The sequence below is a fragment of the Sciurus vulgaris genome, assembly GCF_902686455.1.
Source record: "Sciurus vulgaris genome assembly, chromosome: 8".
Taxonomy (NCBI): Eukaryota; Metazoa; Chordata; class Mammalia; order Rodentia; family Sciuridae; genus Sciurus; species Sciurus vulgaris.
This window is the reverse complement of record NC_136468.1, coordinates 93348894-93376035: the sequence shown is the minus strand read 5'-3', so window position 1 is coordinate 93376035 and position 27142 is coordinate 93348894. Positions and strand designations below refer to the sequence as shown.

Here is a 27142-nt window from a genome sequence, read left to right as displayed (position 1 = left end):
TTATCAACTTCACTTGTTTCAATGCCTCACTTCAATTTTTCTAAAAATGCTTTCTGATCATGCTGTTGGTTACATTCTCAGAAACTGCTCTGGTTCTAGGAGCTGCCCAGTTTGTTAACTTTAATTTTTTTTTCTCAAATAAACTCTCTTAAATTTAAATGGACTAACAGTACTGCTATGATTTGGATAAGTATTCCCCAAAGGCCCAGGTATGAAAGGCTTGGTCACCAGGCTGTGGTGTAACTGGGAAGTGATGGAACCTTTACAGCATTTAAAAGACAAATGAATCATTTGGATATTGCTATATAAAAACAATGTACAAAATGTGCAATTATATAATCATAGGCACCAATGTCAATTTATAAACATTAACGTGAATAAATTGGTAATATGAGAATAGTTATAATTTGCTTATAAAATCTAAAATGAAGCTGGGTGTGATGGCACATGCCTGTAATCCCAGCTACTTGGGAGACTGAGGCAGGATGATCACAAGTTCAAGGGAAGCTTGGGCATCTTAGCAAGACTTTGCCTCAAAAAGGGCTGGGGTGTAGCTCATTAGCAGAGTGCTTGCCTAGCCTGTGGTAACCCTAGGTTTAATCACCAGTAGCACAAAACCAAAACCAAAAATCAATAAAAACCTAAAATGATATCATGGGCATCATATGAAAAATAAAGATGTGTTTCCCTCACGAATAAACATTTAAGAATGAATTTTTCGAGTTTTTTTCTGTTGTTGCTCACCATTAACTATCATACCTTGGCTTCAATTTGTCGATAGCAAGAAATACCATATACAGTGGCTCCGTTTCCATTTCTGGGTGGTAAGTGAAAAAACACAGTATCTAAGAGATACATAGAAAAATGTAAATACCAAGGCAAATCACTCTTATTAATAAATAATAGATTTTGAAGTTATCTCATTAACACGCAAATGAAGATGTATGAAGGAACCATGTCATAACTTATTTTCAGCATCACAATCAATGGTTTCTTGAAATTTCTCTGAATGCTTTCTAGCATATGCTCATCACAAAAATACCAAGAGGCTGAATTATAATACATCAAATACTACAATTACAGAACATACTTTATATAAAGAGAACTGGCCCAGACAAAAACGAGAGTCATAAAAACCAGTGGCAACATTGAATCTTGAATGGATCAAGAAATCTGGGGGACAGCTGGGGAAACTGGAACACAGACTGGATGTTACATGGTACTATGAAATTACTGTTAAATCTCTTAGCTGTGGTAATGGTATTAGAAGTTATGCTGGGGAATGATCTTATTCTTTGGAGATGCATGCTTAAGTATTTAGAGGTGAAGTGTCTGTCATTGTTTCCAGCTGACTTTAAAACAGTACAGAAAAAAACTACACATACACAAATACAAAAAAAAATTTGCAGAATATTCACTATAATTTTAACTTTTCTGTATGTTTGAAAATTTTCATAATAAAAAGTTAGGTAGAAAAAAGATTTGAGGTTATAAATCCTGTGTTTAAATCCTATGCTTAATTGCATAGTAACATTTGGTTCATTTCCTAAGGAAATTATTAAATATTGTATTAAAAAAACAGGTAATCAAGTTTAATCTGGTATTTTCCTGCATCTCTAACACCATAGTAAAATGTAGTCCTTTATTAAATCTGGCAAAGACCTCATTTATGGAGTAGGAGATTCAGTAAGCACTGCTTCCTTTGAGGTTGTGAGCATGCTCTGCATGTGAGCAAGTAACCTTGCAAGCAGAGAGATGTAACAGCTCTAGAGCTGGAGAAACAATCTCAGGTGTTTCAAGGTGGCCACTGGAGTAATAAGCTAGTAAGGTCTAAAGCTACAGACCCAAATAGTCTACTATTGGGTCTACTACTACTTTTTTTTTTTGACTACTACTACTTTTTTTTTTTTTTTGTCTCTGAGAGGAGTCTTAATAAGGTGTAATTGTAGGGAGTGCTTCCAGTAGCAGCTGTCCTGCTTTGCTAATCACTTATTTAGCTAGGGCTCCTGGCAGAAAGGTGGCCAAGGATCACAGGCCATGGCCAATGGTATGCTTGGCACTCTCTGGATGTTCTCTAGTGCATGACTAATCATCTCCAAACAGCATGTAAATATTTTCTAAATAATCATATCAGGTCAAAAGACTTCCATTCACCAAAGTATTTAGAATCTTTAAGATGTTTGGGCAAATTTTTTAAAAAACAGCACCTACTAATTGCTCCACTGTCTTTTCACATACCTTCCTGGTAATTGTGTGCGCCATCTGGTAAGGCAAGGAAGGGCAAATACTTCCATTCTTCAGGTAAAGTGTGGCTGTCATGTCCATCTCCTGGAATCAGGGGCGGGTAAGAGAATTCAACCTAAAATAGTAAGGAATGTTAGCTAAAAGGTGATTGATCAAAGGGAGCATCTTATCCTGACAGGCAAAAACACTTTTAAACCCCAAAGGACACTAGCTGGGGTAAGTCATGTTCACTAATGATATCTGTCATTATTATCAATCCTATGGCATAGAAGAGGAAAAAGGAAAGAAGGAAAGATTTGCAGGCCTTTCCCCTTTTCTGATTGAATGGCTCTAGTTGGAATGCAACAGGCTGTCTATTCATAAAATTGCTATAAGTAAAGTGCAGACACTACATATAGTCCAAGAATTTTGTGAGTAAAATTAAGGCTGTTCTAGGCTGACTTGGACCTAGAGTGTTTATAGCATGGTTTCTTTGGGAAAGTGTGTTCGGAATTTCAAACAGCCAGCTTTTGGAACACAACTCATTCATAGATTGCAGTCTGCCTACACTGTGCTGGCAGTGTTCTAGAATTCTTGTCTCCCAGTGATTTGCTATCAACATGCTAGTTGAGTTCAAAACAGTTAATAGAAACTCCCGTCTATTTCTATATATATATATACACAAAACAATTACAATGACTATATAGTACTATTTCATTAGTCGATATTCTATTGTTGAATATACATATATATATTTTGTACTGGGTCGATTGAACCCAGGGTCATTTAACAAACTGAGCCACATCCTCAGCCCTTAACTGTATTTTATTTAGAGACAAGGTCTTCTTGCTAAGTTGCTGAGGCTGGTTTTGAGCTTGTGATCCTCCTGCCTCAGCCTCCCAAGCCACTCGGAATTACAGGTGTGTGCCACTGTGCCTGGCTGTTTTCTGGGTTTTTAAAAATATCCTTATTATCAATAAAGAAGGTGATCTTAAAGAATAAAAAAAATTGGGCTGGGGATATAGCTCAGTTGGTAGAGTGCTTGCCTCCAATGCACAAGGCCCTGGGTTCAATCCCCAGCACCACCAAAAAAAAAAAAAAAAAATTATAAACTTCAATATGTTTATAATGTTCAAGTATGATACAATAACATATTTATTTTAAAGTGGATTTTTTAAATAAAAACTTAATTTTATTTAGTTTTGTATGTGGTGCTGAGGACTGAATCCAGTGCCTCACACGTCCTAGTCAAGTGCTATACCACTGAGCCATAATTCCAACCCTAATATATTTATATTTTAACATATTTCATATATTAATATTTTAAGTAAATACATTAAAATATTTAGCTAGGCATGGTGGCTCACACCTGTATTCCCAGCAGTTTGGGAGGCTTAGGCAGGAGGATCACAAATTCAAAACCAGCCTCAGCAACTTAGCTAGGTCCCAAGCAACTTAGTGAAACTTTGTCTCAAAATAAAATACAAAAAGGGCTGGGGAAGTGACTCAGTGGTTAAGCACTCCTAGGTTCAATCCTGGGTATCAAAAACAATAAATAAAATAAAATATTTAAATATGTAATAAATATAAAATTATATATATATGCAAATCAATCAATGTATCTATCTAGCCTTTGTGCCTGGTTCCTAGAATAAAACTCCTAAAACCCTTCGACTTTTCTGGATGATGAGGCCTTTCATGTATATAATAAGCCCCAATCAACCATACATGAGTTTAGGCTATGATGAGGGATGGTTATCAGAAAGACCAAACTGGTTAGAAAGATGAAACTAAGGCCTATCCCTTGACCTCTGGTGAGTGGCTAAAGAGGCTAGAGACCGAGTTTAGTCACCAATGGTCAATGTGTTAATCAATCATGCCTATGTAACAAAATCCTTACATCCCTACCCAACAGGGTTCAGGGAGCTCCCAGATGAAGAACAGCAAAGTGAAGTGAGAGGAGCATGCTGGAGGGGATGTGGACGTTTCATGCCCTTCCTTCACATCTTGCCCTATGCATCTGTGTGTGTGTGTGTGTGGTGGGGGAGGTTTACTTGGGATTGAACTCAGGGGCACTCTACCACTGAGCTACATCCCCAGCCCTTTTTACTTTTTATTCTTATAACAAAAGTTACAGAGGCTGACCTCGAACTACCTTGAACTTGTAATTCTCCTGTCCTACTCTCCAGAGTGGCTGGGGATCATAGAACCAGTACTATGCATTTCTTGATCTGAGTTGAAGCTCATTGCCCCTGCCCTCCAAATCTGAAGCCAGAGAGAACTGTTGGTGGCCTGAGAACCTGGGATTTGTAACTGGCATCTGAACTGAGTCTTGTCGAACTGAGTCCTTCTTTAAGACTGTGGAATTTGATTCTGAGCAGTTAATGTCAGAACAGGATTGAATTCTAAGAATCTGAGATCAAACATTAGAAAAAATAATGACCTATTTCCAAATTGATGGTATCTTTAAATCTTAAATTGTATATATATTTCATGTTTTGAATACTAATCACTCTATATGTCTCTTTTTATATGGTCAAACAAATCTAATCAGATGCATAATTCATGGCACAGAAGCTTAAGAGGAATTCTCTTGGAAGTTACCTGAGATTTTAAATATACTCAGTTGTATCAAAATGAAATTTAAACAATAATGCTAATTAAATCAACCACTACCACAGAAAGTGAAGGTAGGAATGGTGGTCTGCCTCACTGCCTAACTCTAAGGGGAAATCAGTATCACCAGTTTAAACCCTTGGCTCTACCTGAAGTTGTGTTACAGAGTCTACACAACTCTACACAGCAGCACTACATATATATGAAAAATATAGACAAAAACCAACATTAAACTCCGTAGAGAGTAAGAAACATTTAGACTATTATTCAAAATTAAGTAGCGTAAGTTCATGATCCAAAATCTAAGTCAAGTTTGGGGGTCAAAGGTGCTGTCTTATAATGAATACCACTGTGAAAGAGGAATGACTGCCCCCACAAGGACAATGATGCTATTAAACAAACTTCAAGTATCTCTATGTAACCAATATTCATGTAGCATGTCTACCTCGATTCCAGTCATTTTACAAATTCACATGATTACAAATGGAGAAGAGGGAAAAAGAAGACAATGGCTGACTTCTAAAAAGTGAAACCTGAATAAAGATGCTCTAATCACCAAGAATAAAAAGGTAATTTTTAAAAAATGCTAAATGAACACGTAATAAAGGATGACCTTCGTTTGTTCTGCAGGAATGGTAAAAGTCACCGTGCGACCCTTTTCATAGCTTACACATCAAGTTAGCAGCCATTTATTTACTTTGTCCTCAGGAAAAAAAGACTGAGAAAACAACAAATAAAAACTACAAAATATTGCTCAGTTGGTAGAGTGCTTGCCTCACAAGCTCAAGGCCCTGGGTTCAATCACCAAACCGCAAAACAAAACAAAACAAAACTACAAAATCAAAACAATAACATTGTATCCTAGTGTGAACTTTGGGTACTTCAGAAGTACCCTTTGTTCACTTTTAACCATGTAACATCCATTCCACTCTCAGCACCACACAACAAGTAGAAGCCAAGGAGGACCAACTATCAGCTCACAAATTAAGTCTGCCCTTGGAGCCTATAATCACGGATACACTATGGCTTACAGAGGAGAGGGCTTCCGGGTTATTTTTACTAGATGCTCTGCCTTTTTGCTCCCCTTCTAGGCACCACAAAAATTTTATTGTCACTCAGAAGTAGAAGTGTTTCCTTTTTAACAGTTTAGGTACCAAAGTCAAGGCTCTGCCAAGATGTTCTCCACTTACCAAACAAAAAAATGACCTAGAGAGGTGGTAGAGTGCTTGCCTAATATTTGTGAGGCCTGGGTCCAATCCCCAGCAACCACAAAAACAAAACAAAATGATAACATGTTATTATTTTTAAGTCGGGTCAAAAAAACACTATCCTGGAAGTCAGACATGTTTTCTTTCAGTTATGTTCTCTTCAAAAGCTGTTGAAAAGTCAATACTATAAAATAATTGGCATTTTTCTTCACTCTATTATACAGTTGGCAACAAATCACTGTATTGTCAATGGTTGATTTTTAAAACAGCTTGTGCTTAACACTCCTATATCTCAGCATGATGTAGTGTTTCACAGATTCACCAGTGCCCAAGAGGCCCAGAAAAATCAAGTGCACACTGTAGAAGTAAAATGATACTCCTAAGATTTACTGGTCAAAGGAAGTTTGTTTCTAGATTAATGGAAACAAGAATCTTGAAGCATTTGCTTTTAGGGTTTAAGTATTTTAAATAAAAGGCTACTATTTTTTCCCCCTAGAATTAAAGAGTCATTTTACTATCCTGTTAATACAGTTTGATTTGTATTTCAGACGAATAATTCCCAGTAATACCAGGCTAGTTTTTGGAGAGCTACTTTTATGTGAAATTAGACAGATTCAAATGTTTGAGCTCTTATTTAAAAGTAAAAAATGCCCAATGCCCTGACCAAGATTATAATCCTGGTTACTTGTGAGGCTGAGGCAGAGGATCAAAAGTTCTAGGCAAGCCTGGGAAACTTAGTGAGATCCTATCTCAAAAAAAAAAAAAAAAAAAAAAAAAAAGTGAAAAATAGTGGCCAGACATGGTGTTGGTACATGCTTATAATCCCAGTGATGTGGCAGGCTGAGGCAGGAGGATCCTAAGTTTGAGGATAGTCTCAGCTATTTATTGAGACCCAATCTCACAATTTAAAAAAAAAAAAAAAAAAAAAAAAAAGGAGGGTGGAGGTTGGGAATGTTGCTCAGTAGTAGAGCACTCCTGAATTCAATTCCCAGTATTATTTAAAAAAAAAAAAAAAAATTATGAAGGATCTTAAATTTATTTGGCTCATTAGAACTTTTAAAATATATATATTGTTTAGTTGTAGGTAGACACAATACCTTTATTTTTATGTGGTGCTGGGGATGGAACCCACGGCCTCACGGGTGCTCTACCACTGAGCCACAACCCCAGCCGCCTCATTAGAATCTTTTACACTGATGAAATCTAGACCTCCTGTACTCCTAGGTTGCAAGAAAAAGAAACATTTGGTCATGAAGCACAAATGTGTACAACCATGTGGAGAAAATCCCAGTTTTTTCTTATAGAGGTTTTGATGATTTATGCATTCTACAGGCAAACACTCCATCAAGACACACAACCTTCATCATCCCAGAATGTACCCGTTCAGACTCTTACAGTCAAACGTCAGTTCTGCCTGTCCTTAAACTGAAAAGCATGTTTCTGAATGTAGCCTCTGGTGATGGGTATTCCACAAAATTTGCTGATTTCATGAAAGAATCAAGGAAATGGAGGGAATTTTAGCAATCATTTACTTTAGAACACTCATTTTACTGTTAAACTGAAGTCCATAAACATAAACAACTTTCCCCAGCTTATCCAGCTAATAATCATTCAGGCCAAAATGAATCTTGGTTCTCTTGATTCTGGCATATACTTTGCTGATGATGTAGAGAGTAGTTAACAGATTTAAAAGCTTAAAGTACAAAGGATATTAAGAATATTGTACATAAAGCTCCTCCATCAGAGGAGAAAGAAGGATTTATATAAGAACATAAGGTGGAATCATAGATAAGAGACGGTACAAATGAAAAATTATTTATTTTCAGGTTTTCAAAAATATAAACAAAGATGCTATTGAAGCTACCAAAACCATTTTTCTTGCAGGAAAAAAATTAACTGGAGGGAGAAGGTGAGTAGGGGGAAGTGTTGGAGACTGAATTAGAGTAAATTATATACAATGCTTTGTGATTATGTCAAAATATATCCTAATGTTTTATATAACTAAAAAGAATCAATAAAAAATTAGTTAGGTCAGGAGTTGTGGCTCAGCGGTAGAGTGTTTGCCTAGCACGTGTGAAGCACTGGGTTCGATCCCTAGCACCACATAAAAAATTGTGTCCATGTACAATTAAAAATTTAAAGAAATTAATTAGGATCTTCCTAAAATTATTTAAATCAATTTGTTTGAATGAATGTTAGCAATCTTTTATACATTTATTTATAAGAAGGCTTTCGGCTTCCTTTTTCTAAAACCTAGGACAGTTTTTTTTTTTTTTTGGTGGCACTGGTGATTGAACCCAGGGGCACTCTATCACTGAACTACATCCCCAATCCTTTTATTTTTTTGAGACAAGGTCTTGCTTAGTTACTGAGGCAGGCCTTGAACTTTCAATCCTCTTGCCTCAGCCTCCCAGGTAGCTGGGATTACAGGCATGTGCCATAGCTCCCGGCAGAACCTGTCTTTGATCTGATGGCATTTTAAGCAAATTTAACAGGACTAGTCTTACTTAGAAGTATTACATAGGTAAGTAGACTCCTATCCCTACATGTCTTCATCTACCTTTTGTAGCAGCCATTAGCAGCCATTCCTAGCAGACCAGGGGCTTTCTGCAGTCTTCACTCATTAGCAAAATCTACACTTAGTCAAGGATCTGAATCACATTAACAACTTGAAGAAAGTTTCCCATGGTGTGTAAGATTTTATAAGCAATCAAAGACTTAGACAAAGAAAGAAACTTAGGCACTTTCCAGAGAGCTGGAATTACAAGAGGACAAAGGAATCTTCCTGCTATTTCTAAATTTCCATTTTATAACTTGACACCCAGTCTGCTTAGCGAGCCACAATGCCAAAGCTGGAATGAAAACCATTCCAACATTCTAAATGTTAATATTGCAGCTGAATGAAAACCATCCCAATGTTCTAAATGTTAATGTTGGAGCCCTGCAAGGTCAGAGATTTTCATCATTTCAGCATAAACAAAAAGCATGGCCAAAATTAGGGAAAACACTCCACTAGAACATTAAAAAGTTTAAGAAACAAAAGTGCAATGGAGGTCCAGAAAATGCAATAATCTTTCAGGACACAGTTTCTCTAAAGCTAGTAATTTAAAAGAATTTTAAAATGCTATTCTTCTCTAATCTTCCAAAGTTTTGTTCTTTCTGTTCAAAGTCCTACACACTTCAACAAGAATCACAAACAATAACTCTTGAATGTTTTATCACTGTCACCACAGGACTCTGTCAAGAGCAGGTGCTGAGACAACAGGCTTTTCTGAGAGCCATCTGTTACCAAAATCTGAATGGGTCAGAGCTTGAGTACAGCCACATCACCCTAACATAAACCAATCCTCCTAATGGCAATCCACCCCTGAATGTTCACTGCCACATTCTGCTATCCATGAAGACTTTCCAGGTCTACTCAGATCAATAGGAAACTATGCTGTTCACTTCACTGCTTCTGGTTGCTTTATGCATTGTTGCAACTACTGTTAATATTTGTTCCAGTTTTTATAATTTTGCTTTTCTTAGAAGTACAGTGTCATAAAATTTTCATCAAAAATGAAAGCTGCTAGCTATGTATACAAAACCATTAACACTATTGGGAAAGAGGTTAAAAAAATCAAATAATGCCAACATTTTATGACATCAATTTTAAAAAACAACTGTTTCCTATTGAGTATTTTTAAAAGTTTCAACCTATCTATGAAGGAACTAAAGAATTTACCTGATAAATATTTGATTACATTACTTAGCAAAAAATAATGCTAATCTGATAAACATAGTTTATGTATTGAAACAAATAAAACTCTGGAACAACCTATAAGAAGCAAATTTACTATAAAGAAGGTGCACATAAATCATTTTATGCCCAAGAATCCAATTTCAGGTAAGTTTTTAAGGAAGAAGAGTCTTTTGCTAAATGGCTAAATTAAGAAAAAATTTTTTTCAGATAAAAGTTGGAATTCATAAATATTTCAAAATCATCTTAATGTTGTAGTATTTTTTAAAAATGTTGTATTTTTTTACATTTATATTTTATTTATTTATTTAAATGGGGTGCTAGGGATCAAACCCAGTGCCTCATATGTGCTATGCTTCATGCCTGCTAGGTAAGCCCTCTACCACCAGGCTACAACCGCAACCCCTGCAGTAGTATTTTAAATCATGTAAAATGTCCTAAATGTTAAGTATATCAATAAACTACAAAAATTACTGCTACAAAGCAGCATGTCATCTACAGAAGAATTCAACCTCACAAATTATCCCCAAGAGTTAAAAAAAAAAAAAGACCTAGAGAAAATTAATACACATTTATATTAATTTAAATGAAGGAATTTTTTCATTTAAAATACAACTGAAGGGGCTGGGGATGTCGCTCAGTGGTAGAATGCTTGCCTAGTACCTATAAGGCACTGGGTCTGATCCCTAGCACCACATAAAATAAATAAACACAATAAAGGTATTGTTGGAACCGGGGTTGTGGCTTAGTGATGGAGCACTTGCCTAGCACACGTGAGACACTGGGCTCAATTCTCAGCACCGCATATAAATAAATAAAATAAAGGTCCACTGATAACTAAAAATACATTTTAAAAAAGTCCATCTACAACTAAATATAAAAAAAATCGAAGACTTCAAAGGTGGAAAAAATTTCAAAAAAGATGAACAAACATCGTCTATAAGCCTAGTTACTAGGGCTTCAATATAGCTTTATTTAGAAGATAGCTTTCACCTTATGGTTCATTTGAAGCAATAAAGTCATCATGCTTAACCAAGCAGACTGCTGTAAAGCAATACTTTTAAGATTTTACCTTAGGGTACTTGAATCTAAAAATTAAAATTATAATCAGGTATGGGAATTTTCCCTATGAATAATTTCAGTGCATGGAAAGAAGTGGCAATCAACCTGACCCACAGCAATTCTGAATAGTTGGAAGAGCAGGCTAACAAAGCACACTCAAGCAAGTTAAAACTATATGAAGTCAGAGTCACAATCCAATGAGCCATGCCCTTTTAATTCTTTACACCTGGAAGCAGAAATCTTAAGATGGAGAATGAGGTAGCTAATTAATCCATTCTGGGGGAAATTACAAAATTAGACCCTCTGATAACACCTGATATACTGGTTAAAAACAGCAGTATCTATAAGTTATTCTAAGATGTGTGTAATACATACTTTCTAAAACTTGAAATAAACTTGGATTTTGAAAGGTTAAGAAAATAGAGTTGTAAGATATCTAAAAAGACATTTGCATAAGTGAGGAACATCCTTTAAGAACTAATATAACATACAAGGGAAATTTTAGTCCTTTGTTTTTATAATACTTGTCTTTTCCTGGTTAAAAACAAACAAATAACATCAACAACAACAAAAACATTGTGCCAGACATGGTGGCATGTACCTGTAATCCCAGCGACTCAGGAAGCTGAGGTGGGAGGATAGCAAATTCAAGGCCAGCCTCAGCAACTTAGTGAGACCCCCATCTTGAAATTTAAAAAGTGCCAGGGGTGTAGTTTAGTAGTAGAGTGCCCCTGGGTTCACTCTCCAGTACCCTTGGCCCCCGCCAAAAAAACATTTTTCTTTTATAAAAACCAAGGCTAAAAAGGGAAAAAGCAGGGCAAACAAAATGAAAAAAATTTTTTTCCATTCTAATATGATTATATATACATTGAACATCCTGTTCTAGCTAGATGAAACCATGAATTTATACAAATTTTGTTTCCAGTGAAAGTTTTGTTTTTTTATTAAATTGACATGTCAATTTCAATCAACTCAGTGTGAGTCTTTCATTCACTTGCTCTGTTTTCTAAGTGAACTGGCTGGGTTAGCAGCCACTCTTAACGCAATCTGGCTGGTACCTCTGAGGGTTTCCATTGGTTTTATAGATGGTTCACTCACCCAACCTTAACTTTAGATTCCAGAATCAAAGTATCATTTATTCAAACAACTTCCATTAAAGGAACAAGAGAAAACTGACAGATGATTACTAGTAAGCCAAAATGTTTCTCTGAGAAGTTGTAATAGTTCCATTAGGATAAATATTTGATGCTTGCAAAAACTATAGCTTTTAGTGCTTCATTTTCTGCTGTACTACAAGGTGGGTGTTATGTTAAAAAACCACAATAAATTAAGCCATTTTGAGTAACAACTGGGATTCTCATCTTTCACTGCACTGTGACAGAACCCTCTGCACTGTCTTCTACTAGTAACCCACATTCCACAAGTTTATTAAAACAAACAAAAAACCCCCCAAACTTCCATGGTCTCTGTGAAGCACCATATGGACTAGAACAATAATTATTTTTTTTAAACATTATTTATTTTCTTAAATGTGGTGCTGAGGATCGAACCTCGTGTCTCACATGTGCTAGGCAAGTGCTCTATCACTGAGCCAAAACCCCAGCCCCAATACATTCATTTTTATTTTCTAAGAGTTATTTAAGAATGCTATTTAAAAGGATGTAGTTGGGCACAGAGGCACATGTTTGCAATCCTAGCTACTCAGGAGGCTGATATAGGAGGACCCCAAGTCCAAGTTTAAGGCCAGTTCTTAGCAAGAACTATTTAAAAAAAAAAAAGAAAAGGCTGTAGTTCAGTGGCAGGGTACTTGCCTAGCATTTGTGAGGCCTGGGGTTCAATCCCCAGTACTACGGGGGGGGAAAAAAAAAAGCATTTTTTTATTGGGGATGATGGAAAAGTTTTGGGTACAGATAGTAGTGATGATTACACAATGCTGTGGCTCTACTGTTACAGAACTGTATAATTATGAATGGTTAAAATGATAAATATATATGTACTTTTAAAAAAAGAGATGCAATTATATTGATTAGCGAGCTAGCTGTAAAGTGTGTTCAAATCACATCCTTTCTGGGTCTCAGGTTTATTCATCTGGAAACTTAAGGGAGTTGGAGTGGATGATTAACTTTTTTGTAAAACCTTTGTAAAGTATCTGGTAGTGGGAAAAACTACGCTGTTTGGACTTGTTGGAGGTCACAGGAACTGTGATGCCATGATGTCATCGAGATCTCCTGACTCCTGGTACAGTATTAATTTTATAAAACTAGTCATTTACCTCTGTGCTAAAACCCAAAGCCAGAAAAAGGCAGAAAAATGTCCCCAGGTACTATTTAGCCCCGTGTACTCAGTGCCTCTTTCATCTAAAAAATCTCTTGTTCAGTTTTCTCTACTCTCTAAGCAGTAATACATATTGTTTTCTTTCTGAAAATATATTACTTCCATAAAAAAAAAAAAAAGGTAGAGAACACAATAAATCCTGACTTTCGGATGACAGAAAAAATTAAGAGATTCAACCTATCTCCTACCAATGTAGGTAGTTCTTTCTTGTCCAAAGCTCCATTCTGTATGGTTCTGAAGTGGGCTTCCACATCTTTCTTTATCCTGAAATACTTCTACAATGCCACAGTAGAATGAACACATATGGTGTGGGAAGCGAAGCTAGTTCTGACTCCAGGATTGTTTTGCAGTGTGGCCTCAGCAAGATCAAATTACCTCTTTGAAGTTTCAATTACTTCACCCATATACAAAGAAAGTTATAAAGTAACTAGTAAGTTCAAACTAGTGAGTGCTACACTGAATGCTGCTTCATCCTTCTTGGTGTCTTTCTATTCTGTTTTTACCTGAGAGATGAGGAATAACTCAGTACTCTGTATAAGTACTCTTTAAAACACAAATATCTTTTCCCTCCCTTCACCATGTTTGTTACAATCTTCTAACAATTGAACTTTTGCCAGAAAGTCTTCTAAAATGCTACATTTTCTGTGAAAGGCAGGAAACCAAAGGCTACATTCTAGTGGTAGCAATCAGTATTTTCAACACTTTAAGAAAACATTTCACTTTACTGTTCACTGGTACATTATGACATCATTGCCTTCTGGTGTTTACTCGTTTATTAAATAATCCTGTTTCTATTTTGTTCCTTTGCCTTCAATACATAGATTGCAAATGTCCCATTTCAGATGCTGGGGTAAAGATCCAGTGAAGAAGCTGAAAAAAGTCTATTTGCACAATTTGCTCAGTGAATACACTTTCTATTCTTTCAATTTCTTGGAGAGGTCAACCTCACCAAAAGGTAAGCTCCGGACAAGATCAAACAGCAAAAGGCCCAAGTGGGGGCGGGGTCAGTCGACAACCCTAACACGACAGATTCTAAAGCGTCCAAGACATAAACAAAGGAAGTTGATTTTCCTATACGGCGCATGCAAGAGCTTCAACCTACCTGAGGCATTTGCGTGGAAGCCACTGCACTCACAAGCTTGAAAACGCGAGTCCGATGCTGGATTTTTCTAAGGATTTGCATTATGGGTGGACACCCCGCAAGTCAGTGGAGACACTGACGGATCGGGAAGAGATTGGGACTATATTCATTCCTTCCTCCCACTTCACCAAAGGAGGCCGTAAAAACCTATCAACCTACACGTACCAACCAGCTCCTCCGCTGCTCATCATGCAATTCTCGGGGCAGAAGAAAGAAGGGTTGAGCGGCAGATGGAGCAGAAGCGAGCTGAGCCGAGTGGTGGAGGCAGCTGGCACCCGCAAACGCGCGAACTGCCGGGTGCGGGCGCGGGCCCTTTCCTCACCTGGCAGCCCTTCTTGTGGTGAAAGCCGACGACCACGATGTGCAGGACTGGCCCCCGGGGGCCGCCCTCACCACCGCGCCCGGCCTTCTCCATGGGGCCCGCACCACGACGACTTCAACCGCCAAGGCCGGAGGGCCGGACGACCCTACGGTCCTCGGAGGCCCAAGAGCGGCGGACCTCAGGTGTCAGCGAGAGGGCCGCATGAGGGCAGCGCAGGAGGCCCGGAGGAGGCGAGCAGCTCCCGCAGCTCCGCGCCGCCCCCCGCGGCCAGGGCCGCTCTTTCTTCATCCGCTTCCGCGGCTTCCGGGCTGTCACCTGATGCGGCGGCCGCCGCCGGCGGGGCGGGGCGCGGCAGGACCGGGAGGGACCTGATGGGGAGGAGCCTGAGGATCAGGGGAGGAGCCTGAGAGGGGCGTGGTTAGAAGAGACGTCTACGAGACGGGGCGGGGCCTACGTGGCATGTGGGCGGGGTTCATGTGGAGAGGGCGGGTCCATGGAGGAGTCCGCGAGGTAGGGGTGGGGCTTCAGGGTAGGCCCGCCGGGAGGTCCTGGTGGCGCGGTGGGTCACACCTGCTCCTTTCTCTCCAGGTTTGATGTCAAATCGCTTCCTCTTCCCCTCTTCCTCCCTTCTTTCTCCTTAAAATCTCTGCCCCTTCCCTCCTTTTTTCTCCGCTTGTTTTCTTTGTAAACATCTTTTCCGTTCTTTCTTTAGTACCTTCCACTCTCTGGCTTAGAGTCTTTCTGCTTTTATTTAAATATTTAAAAACATGGAAGCATTTTGGCGAGACTTAACATCTTGTGTATTCAATCTTTAAATTGCTTGTTACCCGAGATTGCTCTTTTGTTTTCTTCTCTGTTTGTTTTCTCATTTAAAATTTATGTGTAAGAGTTTGAGGGAAAAAAAAAAAAAAAGACCAAAAGAGTTCGGAAGCTATTTAAGGCCTAAAGCACAATATCCTTGACAAAAGAGGATGTTTACATGGAGACTTGTACCTAGTTCCGCGATTTAAAAAAATTCTATTTTTCATTCCACCTTTTCATGGGTTTACTACTTTGGTCAGCACAAAACATATGGATCATTTGTCACTAGGGTTTTTAATTCCTTTATTGATTGTATTACTTCAATTTTTTTAAAGGTACAAATCTCTTTTAAATTTAGTGAATATTGGAAATGCTAGCAGATTTACCAAGTTGTATCCAGGGAAGTTTGGGAATTAACTAAAGATAGCTGCCTGCTACAAATACAATTTGAAATTACTATAATAACTAGATTTGAAGCTTATCATCACTGAGTTGCACATCCTTTAGTGTAGGCAACTTTAGCAGTTGATATTTTCCATTTCTTGTCTTGAAATGTAAAGACCTCCATTCTAATCTAAGGATAGCTGAGAAAAACAGCAGACTTCTTGAGTCAAGTTTAATTTCTATGATTCAGTAGAACTGTTTTAATGTTAATATAATACTGAGAATTTTTCAGTATGTTGCCCTCAATCTTTTTTGTATCACAAAACTTGGCATTGACTCAGAAATGTGTATGAAACTATATTATTCCCTTTATATAGAATACGTTAGCTGTTTCTTGGTATGTTGCCTGTTTGATATGGTAACTGCTTGATGTGTTAACCATTTTCTTGATGTAATCTGTTCTGATATTTCCAACAATAGGTATAGCTAAAATTTAGGTCTAACTGAAAAAGTTTTAAAGAACATAAGGACAGGGCATCTTAGAACTCTGTATCTATCTACACTGAACATCAAATTATTGTGCAAGAGACCTAGTAACAGCTTATAAATATGTCACTTAGCATCCTGGAGCTTTCACCTAAGACTGAATCATCTATTCATATCTAGTATGTTGCTTAAATGTTAAAACAAAAATCCTTGGGGCTGAGGATGTAACTTAATAGTTGAGTACTTGCCTAGCATGTAGGAGGCCCTGGGTTTGATCCCTAGTATCACAAGAGAAAAAAAAAAAAAATTCTTTGAAGAATTCTATGAACAAAGGAGATAAGTTACTGGGAAAATTGGGTGAGGAAAAATAGGCAAGGGAATTTCTAGAATTTTTTTCTATCTGTAAATATATAGATTGATCCATTAACAATTTAGAATAACACCTCCTTTATATTGTTTTATTACTATTTTGCTGATAAATGTTTAATGATACATTGCTCTTCACAGAGATGACTATAGAGACTTATATAAATTATAATCCAGGAAAATATATCCATGCAGCACAGATCTGAAATAAATTGGTGTCTTACCGCAATTACCCTATAAACACTGCAACCTTTCTCTCCAAAAACCACCCTAATCTCATGTGAAAACAGTTACTGGTGAGGGAACCAGAAGCCTAACTTTGTGGTCAAAGTAAAAACCAAAGGAAAAATAGAAATTGAGTGGTTAGTTAGTAGAAGCAGGGAATTCAGTGCCCTTCCTCTTCCTATTCTTGCTATTTTTGTTTCTCCAGCCCTTCCATATTAGCCCTGAATAGGTTCAAATAAGCCATCTGAAACTTTATTCACTTCTTCAGAGTTTACCACAATGCTAATCTTTTTTCCATCTATACCTTTTAACAGACACTTGTCTGAGAGCTCATTGCTCTCACAGAACTCTTCCTTGGTGTACATTTAGTTCCACCTTCATACTTCTTTGAGGTGATGTATGCGCTGCAGGACAACTGATGCTTCTGGAAGAATCTGGTCAGCTCCATCAGGAACTTCTGACTTGCTCTCCCAAAGCACCATCACAGCATTGTGGGCTCCACTCTGCTAGCATAAGCACCAAGCAGTTCTACGTTAGTTTTTAATTTTTTTCTTCTTTTTTCTTTTGGGTACCAGGGATTGAACCCAGAGGCATATAACCACTGAGCCATATCCCCAGCCCCTTTTAAAAAATTTTGAGACAAGATGTTTTCTTTTCAGATGATGATTGTGAAGCTAATAATTTTAAAAAGATACCAGGTATCACAAACAGTTATCAGATAAACAAAAAAAAATTTTTTTTTTTGAGACAGGGTCTCACTACGTTGCTTAGGGCCTTGCTAAGTTGCTAAGGCTGGCTTTGAACTTGGAATCCTCATGACGCAGTCTCCCAAGCTGTTGGTCTTCATTAGTTTTTAAATGAGTTCTATTAATTTTGAATAAATTTATTAACAGGATATTGTCAGGTTGGGGTTGTGGCTTAGTGGTAGAGAGCATTTACCTAGCATGTGTGAGGCACTGGGTTTGATTTTAGCACCACATATAAATAAATACATACATATATACATAAAGGTCCATTAAAAACTAAAAAAAAAAAATTTAAAAGAATTTGTCCACAAAGGACAAATATCTATTGTCCACAAAGGACAAATATCTATTGGGAAAATAATAGAAATTTCTTCTTTTTTAAAAAAAAATATTAGAAGCAGATTATCAAGACTTGAAACCCCAATTTGAGATAACAGTACTTTTTTGAAACTTTATTTGAAAGGAAGCTTTTGGTTATATTTATATGAGACATTCAACTCCAGGGAAAAAATTAGAAATACCTTTCTGAACGTAAAATACATTGAAGAGCCTCTTTGAGTTACATATACTTCATGATGAATTATAAATTCTATTTATGTCTGCTCTCAAGAAGAGCTGAAGGGAGAAAAATCCTTGAGAAATAGAAATATGACATATTTTCAAGTTCATTAAAATTCTATCTGGAATTGGCCTGTTGTTTCTTTTTTGTGTGTTGCCTCAGAAAGAAAGAATACAATAAAATAAAACCACTACCTTTCTGCAGTCCTTATTAACTCTCTCTCTCTCTTTTTTTTTTTTTTTTTTTTTTTTGCTGTGCTGGGGATTGAATCCTGGGCCTTGTGCATGCAAGGCAAGTGTTCTACCAGCTACATCCCTAGCCCAGTCCTTATTAACTCTTGTGTAATTGAACTCTATGTGGTTCACTTTTCGAAGTCTAAAGAGACTATTCTTTAGTGACACTGAAAATTGCTAACCTTCATTTTGTTTTTACAATGGAAAACTTAAGAGCAATGACTTTCTGAAAGTCAGTTTTTCATTCCCTCCCTCCCTTTCTTGTATGGGGAATTAATCCCAGGGGCACGCTATATCCCTAACTTTTTTTTTTTTTTTTTTTTTTTTTGAGACAGGGTCTCACAAATTTGCCCAGGCTGCCCTCAAACTTGTGATCCTGCTTCCTCAACCTTCTCCATTTCTGGGGTTATAGTTGTGAACCATCTTGCATGTCTTCTTAAAGTACAATATTCTGATTTTTATACTCTTATCTAGTAATGACAATGCCTTAAATTTGATCCATACTCTCAGTATGGTCTGAAGAAAGTGAAACAGAAATAAGGATGGAACAGAAAAAGAAAAGGGCTTCACAAACAAATTTGGCATTATTTTGTGTTTAGAACCTTATGAAAATTAAGTAGAATACTGATGAATGAAAAAGAATTCAATGAACATTTATTAGGAACTACAGTACACTGGAATTGTGGTAGGCACAGTGCATCAAACAAGATATTGCTGCCTTAAAGTGGTTTATGTCTGTTTATAAAAATAATATGAATTTGAAACTAGATGATTGTGTAGCCCCTACTCTAACCCAGCCATCATGTTAGGTGTTAAGAAACAAAAAGATAACTTATAGAAGCTCATATTTAATAGGTTTGCTATTTGCCATGTCCTATGCTAATCTTTTTCATGGATTATCTCATTTAATCTTCATAGTAAACTTGTAAGTAGGTACTATTATCCCCCCTTTTTCCTCAATGGATAAGTTGAGACTTAAAAGGCTTAAATAACTTTCCCATAAGTCAAATAATTACAAGGAATCATGGAATTTGAATCAGTCATTTAATTCAGAACCAATGGATTTAATTAATATACACTACTGCTTTTCAATATTCTTGGACTCAAGGAACCCAATCTTTTGGGGAGAGGTAGCCTTGTTAATAATTATAATACACTGAAAACATTCTGAAAGCTATTAATATTGCTGCCAAACAATGAAAGAGTCCATCAAGTCTACAAGTCAGAGGTGATTCTATTTGATAAGGATCTTGAAGGATGTGTAAGATTTTACTGGAAGGTGGGGGAGGGGATCATAAAGTACATTAAAATCACTTAAGACTGCTGTTAATGGAAATATATTTGGGAAGGGAAGAGTTTTATGATAAACTTAGAGGAAGTATATTAAGTTTTTAATAAAAATGCAGCAGGAGAGGTTTGGAGGTGGGCATATGCCAATTGCACATGGTATTCACTCTATTTGGAATGCTGCTCTTGACCCTTTTTTGCACGTTCAACTTTTATGCACCCTCCAAGACCAGACTTCTGTCAATTCCTTTGGCTGATGGAACAATTATTTAACTTTTTTGAGTACAAGGAATCTCATCATACTTGTCTCAAAAAATGTAAAAATTAGAAGTGTATTTGTTAAGTGCCCTGGTACCTAGTAGGTGCTCGATATTTATGCAATGGGGATTGGGGGGGGGGTGGGAAGGCCAGATTTGCTGAAATTTAGAAATGAGTTGAGTTCTCCAGGATCCCTGAAGCTAAAAAGAGGTCTTTTGATTTTATATTTCATGGTACCTTGAACATAAAAATTTGTACTTGTCTTTCTCCCCCATTCATCCTTAAGTTCCTGCAAGCATAGAAGACACTTTTTGTTCTGTACATACTTTGTACTAAGGAAATTGCTGGTCAACTAGTATGCAACAAATACGTGTTTGTTCCATGAAGGAATGATGCATGCTTATCAACTATTTATTGCAAGACTTATGTTCTTTGTGACCTTTCATGTACAGACTGTTTAGCTTTAAGTTCCTGGAATACAAATGTAAAATCGACCAAGAACTTGTTTGCAAAACAGAAGTGCAAAAGCATGCTTTTCCAAGCACGATGACATTAACATATCATTTAGAGTGACTGACATCTGGTGGTTGCCTGTTAGACAATAATCATTTGTTGAAGAAATATTGAGTGGAAAAGTCCATGTTAGACTCCTAGATATAACAAAACAAGTATGACGAATTAAATTAGTGAAACGTTAGGGAAAGGAAAAAAAAAAAAAAAAAAAACCCAGTATAGATTTCTTTTTTCTTTTTTTTTAAATGCTGGTTGTGGGTTTTCGATCCTCTGGATTTAGAAGCAGCAGATTCCTTAAGAAAATGAATAGTGCCTGGTGCAGTGGCACAGGCCATGTAATCCCAGTGACTCTGGAGGCTGAGACAGAAGGAGCACAAGTTCAAGTTCAGCCTCAGCAAATTAGCGAGGGCCTGAGCGACTTAGTGAGTCCCTGTTTCAAAATAAATAAAATTAAATAAAATTAACATGAAAAAGGCTGGGGATGTAGCTCAATAGATCAGTGGTAAAGCGCCCCCAGGTTAAATCCCCGGTTCTAAAAAAAAAAGTTTTTGCGAAAACTACAGAACAGACTCAGACGGGTAATTTGAATTTATTTTACTGATCTGAAGAAAAATCCTCGCTTGAGATGAGATGCAACTTTCTAGGGGAAACTAAGGCGACTCAATGGTCTACGTATTTTGCAGTCCTCCGAAATGGAGGAAGCAAGATACCTTTAACTTTTCTCCGAAACTTCGAGGGCACAACGGGTATCCGCCGAGATGGCAGGATATTCAGCGAACCAAAATATTTCACTGGATCCCCTAGCTCTGTTAAAAAAGAGAGCGGGTCTATTCACGTGGACCGTCCAGATCGCACACTCGGCCTTCGATTGGTCGGGCCTGCTCCGGGTCCGGAAAAAAGCGGAAGCGCGCTCTTTTAAAGTCGCCGTTCGAACGTCGAGGGACGCTGGCCACTTCCGGCTTAGCCATGGCGGCTAACGCTACAACCAACCCGTCGCAACTGCTGCCGCTAGGTAATTGTCTTCCCGTGAGGAGTAGGGGCGAGGAGCTGAGGTTGAGGACCCGGGAAGAAGGGGAAAACTATGGGGCGCTTTCCCGTTCCGCGGCTGGTCTCTAGACCCCAGGACTCCGGGCGCCCGGCCGCCGCTGCTCTGTAACGTGGTTTCGGGAGGCACAGCCGGCGCTGGAAAAGGTCTACACTTTGTGAAAGCGGCCCCGGCCTTCTTTGTTGTGAACTCGCCTGCACCGTGTCGAGTGTAGCAGTTCCGCTCCTCGGCTTGGCATTTAAGGTTCACCGGTTAAATAGACCCCGTCATCTATGTGGTCGGTTTAGCTTAGCTTAAAAGGTGGATCTGGAAACGAGTCCTTTTTTGTCATTCATTCAACAAGTAGGTTCCACACCGTATCCGGTCACTGTTCAATCGAGAACTTTTAAATCACAGCCTTTGCGGGGCTGGGGTTGTGGCAGTAGTAGGGCGCTTGCCTACCGTGTGTGAGGCACTGGGTTTGATTCTTAGCACCGCATATAAAAAATAAATAAAAAATGAAGGTCCATTGACAACGAAAAAAGAAAAATCACAGCCTTTGTTTTCGGATAGCACGCCAGTAAGCATACTGAATGATGCTAAGTTGACTCAAGAGATGTTCGAGCTGCAGTCAGAACGCAGGATGGACTTCGTTGGGTGAGGGAAGTAGTGACAGAAAGAGTTTCTAGTGAAAATAATTATGCGTCTTTCCTCCAATAGGTAGCTGGTGAAGAGTGATTGAGTTAGTGGATGTGACTGTGGTTGAATTATTTTCATTTGGCAGAGTCTTTTGGAATGCCTGGCATATGCCAGACACCGTTCCCTGGGGAAACAGTGATGAGCAAGAATAACCATAATTTGTGCCTCATAGACCGTAGAGTCAGAAAGGATTGTGTGTGTGTTCATATATTAATCATGTAATGTAAAACAATTTATAAAACCACAATTATATTAATAGCTACAAAGAAGAGGTAAGTGGAGATCAAGGAAGACTTTTCTGTAAAGTAATGATTGAACAGAAATTTGTATTATAAGACCTAAAGTTGTTGAGTGAATATTTTTCCTGGTTTAACTTTTGCAATGTGCAAATGAGGTATGCAAGTAGGCACTCTCTATCTGGGGATTGAACTGTAGGGCCTCAGGTATGCTTGGCAAGTGCTGTATCACTGAGTCACACCCCGACAATATTTGTTGAAATAATTAATGGGTAAAAAACTTTTTTTTTCTACAGAGCTTGTGGACAAGTGTATAGGATCAAGAATTCACATTGTGATGAAAAGTGATAAGGAAATTGTTGGAACACTTCTAGGATTTGATGACTTTGTCAGTATCCTTTTAAAAAGTGGTGTTGGCCTAGGTTTTTAAAATGTATTCACTAATACAGGTAAAAATTATAGACAAGCAGTATATTTCTGACTGATGATTTTATTTTATTTTATTTTATTTGGGGGAACTTGTGATAGTATTGTTAGAGGTATGTTTACTACAACATCTTTAAGTTCCTGCCATTCAGAGGCCTTTTCAATTTGAGTCAGTGTATTAAACATAATTAATACAGAACAAAAGCAGAAGCCAAGTAAATTCAACCTGGTATATATTTTTTCTTAACACCAAACTTCAGATATGGTGCTGGAAGATGTCACTGAATTGTAAGTAGTATTGAGAAAGAATGGGGGGGGGGGGTGTCTTTTTAGTTAAAGGCAATGATAGTATGATTGAGTCAGTAAAATGATTGATGAATAAACATTACCTATGGGATTCCTTAAGGACAAATTTTATGTACTGATATTTGTAAAATTGGATCAGATGGTTATTACTTTAATTTTTACTGAATTGCTAGGAAGTTAGTATAGACAGAGCTGTAAGGTAAAAGATACTAAAAAAGAGTAATTTTAGGGCTCAGGTCAAATCAAAGAACTGATAATGAGAGCATTTACTGTATAACAAAATGTAAATGATGGCTTGATTGTATTAATTTATAAACATTATGACCAGCATCTGTTTTCAAAATTGTATTGATTACAGATTGGTTTAATGACTAGGGATTAGCAGTAATAGATATATTAAAGGAAAAAGGTGAGAGTGCTGAGTGTTTCATTTCATGTCGGATCTCCTTTGCAAGTTTCAGCTTTTTTTTATGTAGAAATGGATGTGAGTCTTAGACCAGTTGGTCTACTCTGTTGCCCATGAGGGATTTATGTACATTACTTAGTAGATAACCGTTTTTCTTTGAAAATTACTAATATAGTTGCCTGACCTCACTTTCATTTATGTGCAAGATTAACCTTTTTGGTGCTGGGGGTTTGAACTCAAGGCTTTGTGCATGCCAGCCTCAAGAACAGTTATTTTAGACAGGAAATGTTTTTCTAAAATGTTGACTTTGATTACCTGCTTATCCTGACTCATTTTATCTATTCATTTAGTGAAATCACACCAGAAGGAAGAAGGATCACTAAATTAGATCAGATTTTGCTAAATGGAAATAATATAACAATGGTAAGACACATTAAGCTATTTTATTTAGGTACTAGCCCATTTTGGCAGGGCAGGGATTATAAAACTAAGTTGTACTGCTGCTTGCTTCACTAAATGCTCATGGGCCAGAAGTGTCTTACGTTAGAATAGGAATTCTTATGGTCAGCTCCAACGCTGACCAAAGGGGTTTGGGCTTTTAAATTTTGTTATTTGTCAGAAATCATTGTTGAGACACATAATATTAATTCATAATGTTGGGAATTGTAGCCAGATATTGATGACCTGGAGACAATGAGAATGTGAGGGAGAGGGGAAAAGACAAAGGTGACTTTGGTTAATGAGGAGCATGTAGGGGGTTTTAGATGACATGGTGATATTATTAATACACTCTTTTTCCTCCCATGCAGCTGGTTCCTGGAGGTGAAGGACCTGAAGTATGAAAGAATTTCCTTGACTTATGCTAGATTCCATTTTGTTTTATAATGGCAACAAAACAGATTTTTTTTTAATCTTCTAATGTTTAGATTCTCTAAAGCTAATATTCCCGTTAAAGGGAAATGCTTTGAAGATGTATAACCATTTTTCTAAGTTAATCATGATTATCTTGGAAAAAGAAGAAATTAGTGTGTTTTTTTTGAAGACAAAAATAAAGGTGTTTTTGGTTAACTGTTATTTATTACACTACAGTAGCCAGAGGAACAAAGATTATAGTTGTTTTGTCATTTGCTTTCCTGTCATTTTATATCTATTTGCATCTTCATTTATATTACCATTTGATATCTAAACAATTATTTCCAACACAGTGGTGAACTTTGATTTTGAACAGGTACGTTTAAAATACCTGAAATGATTGGAGAATTCAGTTTGAACTCTGATATTTTGTACTGCGAATTTCTCTTTGGTATTGCTGAGTTTTGGGTTCTAAGACATTTTTGCCTGGTAGGACCATGGAGCTGGAGGCTGGGGATTGATTTGTTTTTTGAATTTGGTGTGGGGTTGGTGATAATCTTGTAGATTCAGTTGACTAACTCTGGTTCCATTAAAAAGTGAAGCAATGCATAAACAACAAAAGAAGTAAATTGGACTTCCCCCAAATTAAACTCTTATGTTTCAAAGCACGCCATCAAGAAAATAAAAAAGACAACCCACTTGGCTGATAAGGGACTCATCTAAAATATATAAAGAATTTTTATAAATTAATGAAAAGATAGACATTGTTACAAAGAAGCACAAATGACCAATAAGCACATGAAAAGGTGTTCATATCATTGCCATTTTAGGGAAATGCAGATCAAAATCACAATGAGATAGTACTTTGTATACACTGTAGGATGACTATAATAAAGGAGAAAATAAAATAAGAGTTGGTAAGGAAATGATAAAATTAGAACTCTAGTACATGTTGATGTGAATGTAAAATGATGCAGCAGCTGTGGAAAACAGTTCGAGGATTCCTTAAAAAAAAAAAAAAAAAAGTTAAAAAAGAAAGTTACCATATGACCCAGCAGTTCCACTCTTAGGTTTATAGTCAATAGAACTAAAAACACCCTCACAAAAACCTGTATACAGATGTTCATAGCTGTAGCATTTACATTAACCCTAAAGTGGAAACCCAAATGTCCAATGGATAAATGTGATTTATTCATACAATGGAATATTACTCAGCTATAAGAAGGAATAAAGTACTTACTCATTCAACAGTGAGGCTGAATCTTGAGAATATTATGCTAAGCTAAAGAAGCCAGACACCAGACCATATGAAACGTTCATAACAGGCAAATTCATAGTCATAGAAAGCAGTTGCCAGAGCCTGGGTGGGGGAAACAAAAGTAACTGTTAAAAGGGTATAGGATTTCTTGTTGGGGCTGGTGGTAAAAACAGAGAGTTGGGGTAAAAGGTCATACAACTTGGTGAATGTTCTAAAACCCACTTGTACACATTAAAAGGGTGATTTTTATGACGTGAAATTATATCAATTTTTTAAAAAGTGGGGTGTGAGATATGTCTAATTAACTTCTGAGGCCCCCAAAGAATCATTTCCAAAAGTGACAACCCAGGCTGGGGCTGTTGAAAGGACCCTAACTCTCCAAGCATCAAGACTCTCTTTGGCTAATATTGAACAGAATGAGCATTTAAGGAAGATAGTTTTTGACCTTTAACTTAAGAATGTTGGATGTTTGAACTTTTAATTAGACAAGGGAATTTAGTTTAGTTTTGTTTTTTTCTTCAGTACCAGCGGTGCTTGACCACTGAGCTACATCTCCAGTCTCCCCTCCCGCCACCTTAAAAAAAATCCTTTTGTGACAGGGTCTAACCTCAAACTTGAGATTGTTATGTCTCAGTCTCCCCAGATAATGGGATCACAGGTGTGTGCTGCCATGCCTGATTTGAATTTTGATTTTCAAGGAGAATTTTTGAATTTCTCTCTGTAACTTTGATAATGAGAGGAAATTAGATTTAGATTTGAGCATGTTTATGTTGGTATTTTATTAATGGGTCTTAATGCCGTGTTATGGCGGTTAGACTGTGTGGCTGCACATACTTGATGGTGGGCAATGGAGTGAGTTTTGGAATTTCAGAAGCCTTAAAGTTGTTTTAATTCATCTATTATTCTGACCCATTCAGAGCCTTTGGGGACAAAATCTAAGCTTCCAATGATTCCAAAAAGATAAATCAAAGGAACAGTAGTTGGTATTTGGGATGACTTCTTGATGGAGTTCTCTAGTTCTTCAGAGTTTTAATGTTTTAAGCCTGGGGGTGAAACAATAAAAAGATGGGAAAGGCAAAGGAGGAATGTTTTCCCACTTCTGGTGGTTTCTTCTACATGGAGAAAGATCCATGTAACACACCTGACCTTTGCTGTCCTAACCAAGAGAGGGGTAGTGACTTATTTGATTGAATATAGGGAGAGGGAAACTTAGGCACGTTTGCTGTTTTCCTTTTGGGACTACATTGCCCGTAGCTAGTATGAGTTCTCTTTGCTGTCTGCCGTATGACTCTTGGCTCCTAGATGAAGAGATTACCATGGTCCAGCAATACCTATGGTTTGGTGAGTAAATCTGAATTATTCTGGAGTTCATATAAAGAAATTAACCACAACTCACTGATAAAAGCTACATCATCTACCCAACCTGTGTCAG

The 27142-nt window shown here is 37.4% G+C and overlaps 2 protein-coding genes and 1 long non-coding RNA gene across 6 annotated transcripts in view; 2 read left to right on the top strand and 1 right to left on the bottom strand.

The window, feature by feature from the left end:
• AVL9 (AVL9 cell migration associated) overlaps positions 1-14988 on the bottom strand; it is a 53681-nt gene extending 38693 nt beyond the window's left edge. Inside the window, exons 1-3 of one of the 3 annotated variants that reach the window (XR_013765944.1) lie at positions 14646-14988; positions 2239-2359; positions 760-845 (exon numbers count right to left, since the gene is read on the bottom strand). Coding sequence is in view for 2 of the 3 variants with exons in the window: in XM_079152353.1 (XP_079008479.1) it covers positions 760-845; positions 2239-2359; positions 14646-14738 (300 nt within the window). In the remaining variant the exon portion in view is untranslated. The remainder of the gene's footprint in view (positions 1-759; positions 846-2238; positions 2360-14645) is intronic. The other 2 variants (XM_079152353.1, XM_079152352.1) reach the window with 2 other exon arrangements.
• On the top strand, positions 8170-12703 carry LOC306668707. The gene is made up of 2 exons (XR_013765945.1): positions 8170-8595; positions 8627-12703. It is a non-coding gene; the product is annotated as an uncharacterized lncRNA (long non-coding RNA).
• Positions 14989-15191: 203 nt separating the features above from the next.
• Positions 15192-25510, top strand: LSM5 (LSM5 homolog, U6 small nuclear RNA and mRNA degradation associated). 2 transcript variants are annotated; one of them, XM_079152378.1, is made up of 5 exons: positions 15192-15233; positions 22759-22854; positions 23149-23176; positions 23951-24023; positions 24410-25510. In XM_079152378.1, the coding sequence occupies exons 2-5, from the start codon at positions 22800-22802 to the stop codon at positions 24440-24442; spliced, it is 189 nt and encodes a 62-aa protein (XP_079008504.1). In that variant the 5' UTR covers positions 15192-15233; positions 22759-22799; the 3' UTR covers positions 24443-25510. The 2 variants fall into 2 exon arrangements, with proteins under 2 accessions (XP_079008504.1, XP_079008503.1); XM_079152377.1 differs by lacking the exon at positions 15192-15233 and adding an exon at positions 20749-21515.
• The last annotated feature ends 1632 nt before the right edge of the window (positions 25511-27142 follow it).

What these genes read in the sequence shown, in the direction of transcription:
- LSM5 (XM_079152377.1), top strand. Translation starts at nt 21,470, where the DNA reads ATGGCGGCTAACGCTACAACCAACCCGTCGCAACTGCTGCCGCTAG. An exon ending in GTCGCAACTGCTGCCGCTAG is followed by an intron (nt 21,516 to 22,758) that starts GTAATTGTCTTC and finishes TTTTTTCTACAG; the next exon opens with AGCTTGTGGACAAGTGTATA. An exon ending in ATGGAAATAATATAACAATG is followed by an intron (nt 24,024 to 24,409) that starts GTAAGACACATT and finishes CCTCCCATGCAG; the next exon opens with CTGGTTCCTGGAGGTGAAGG.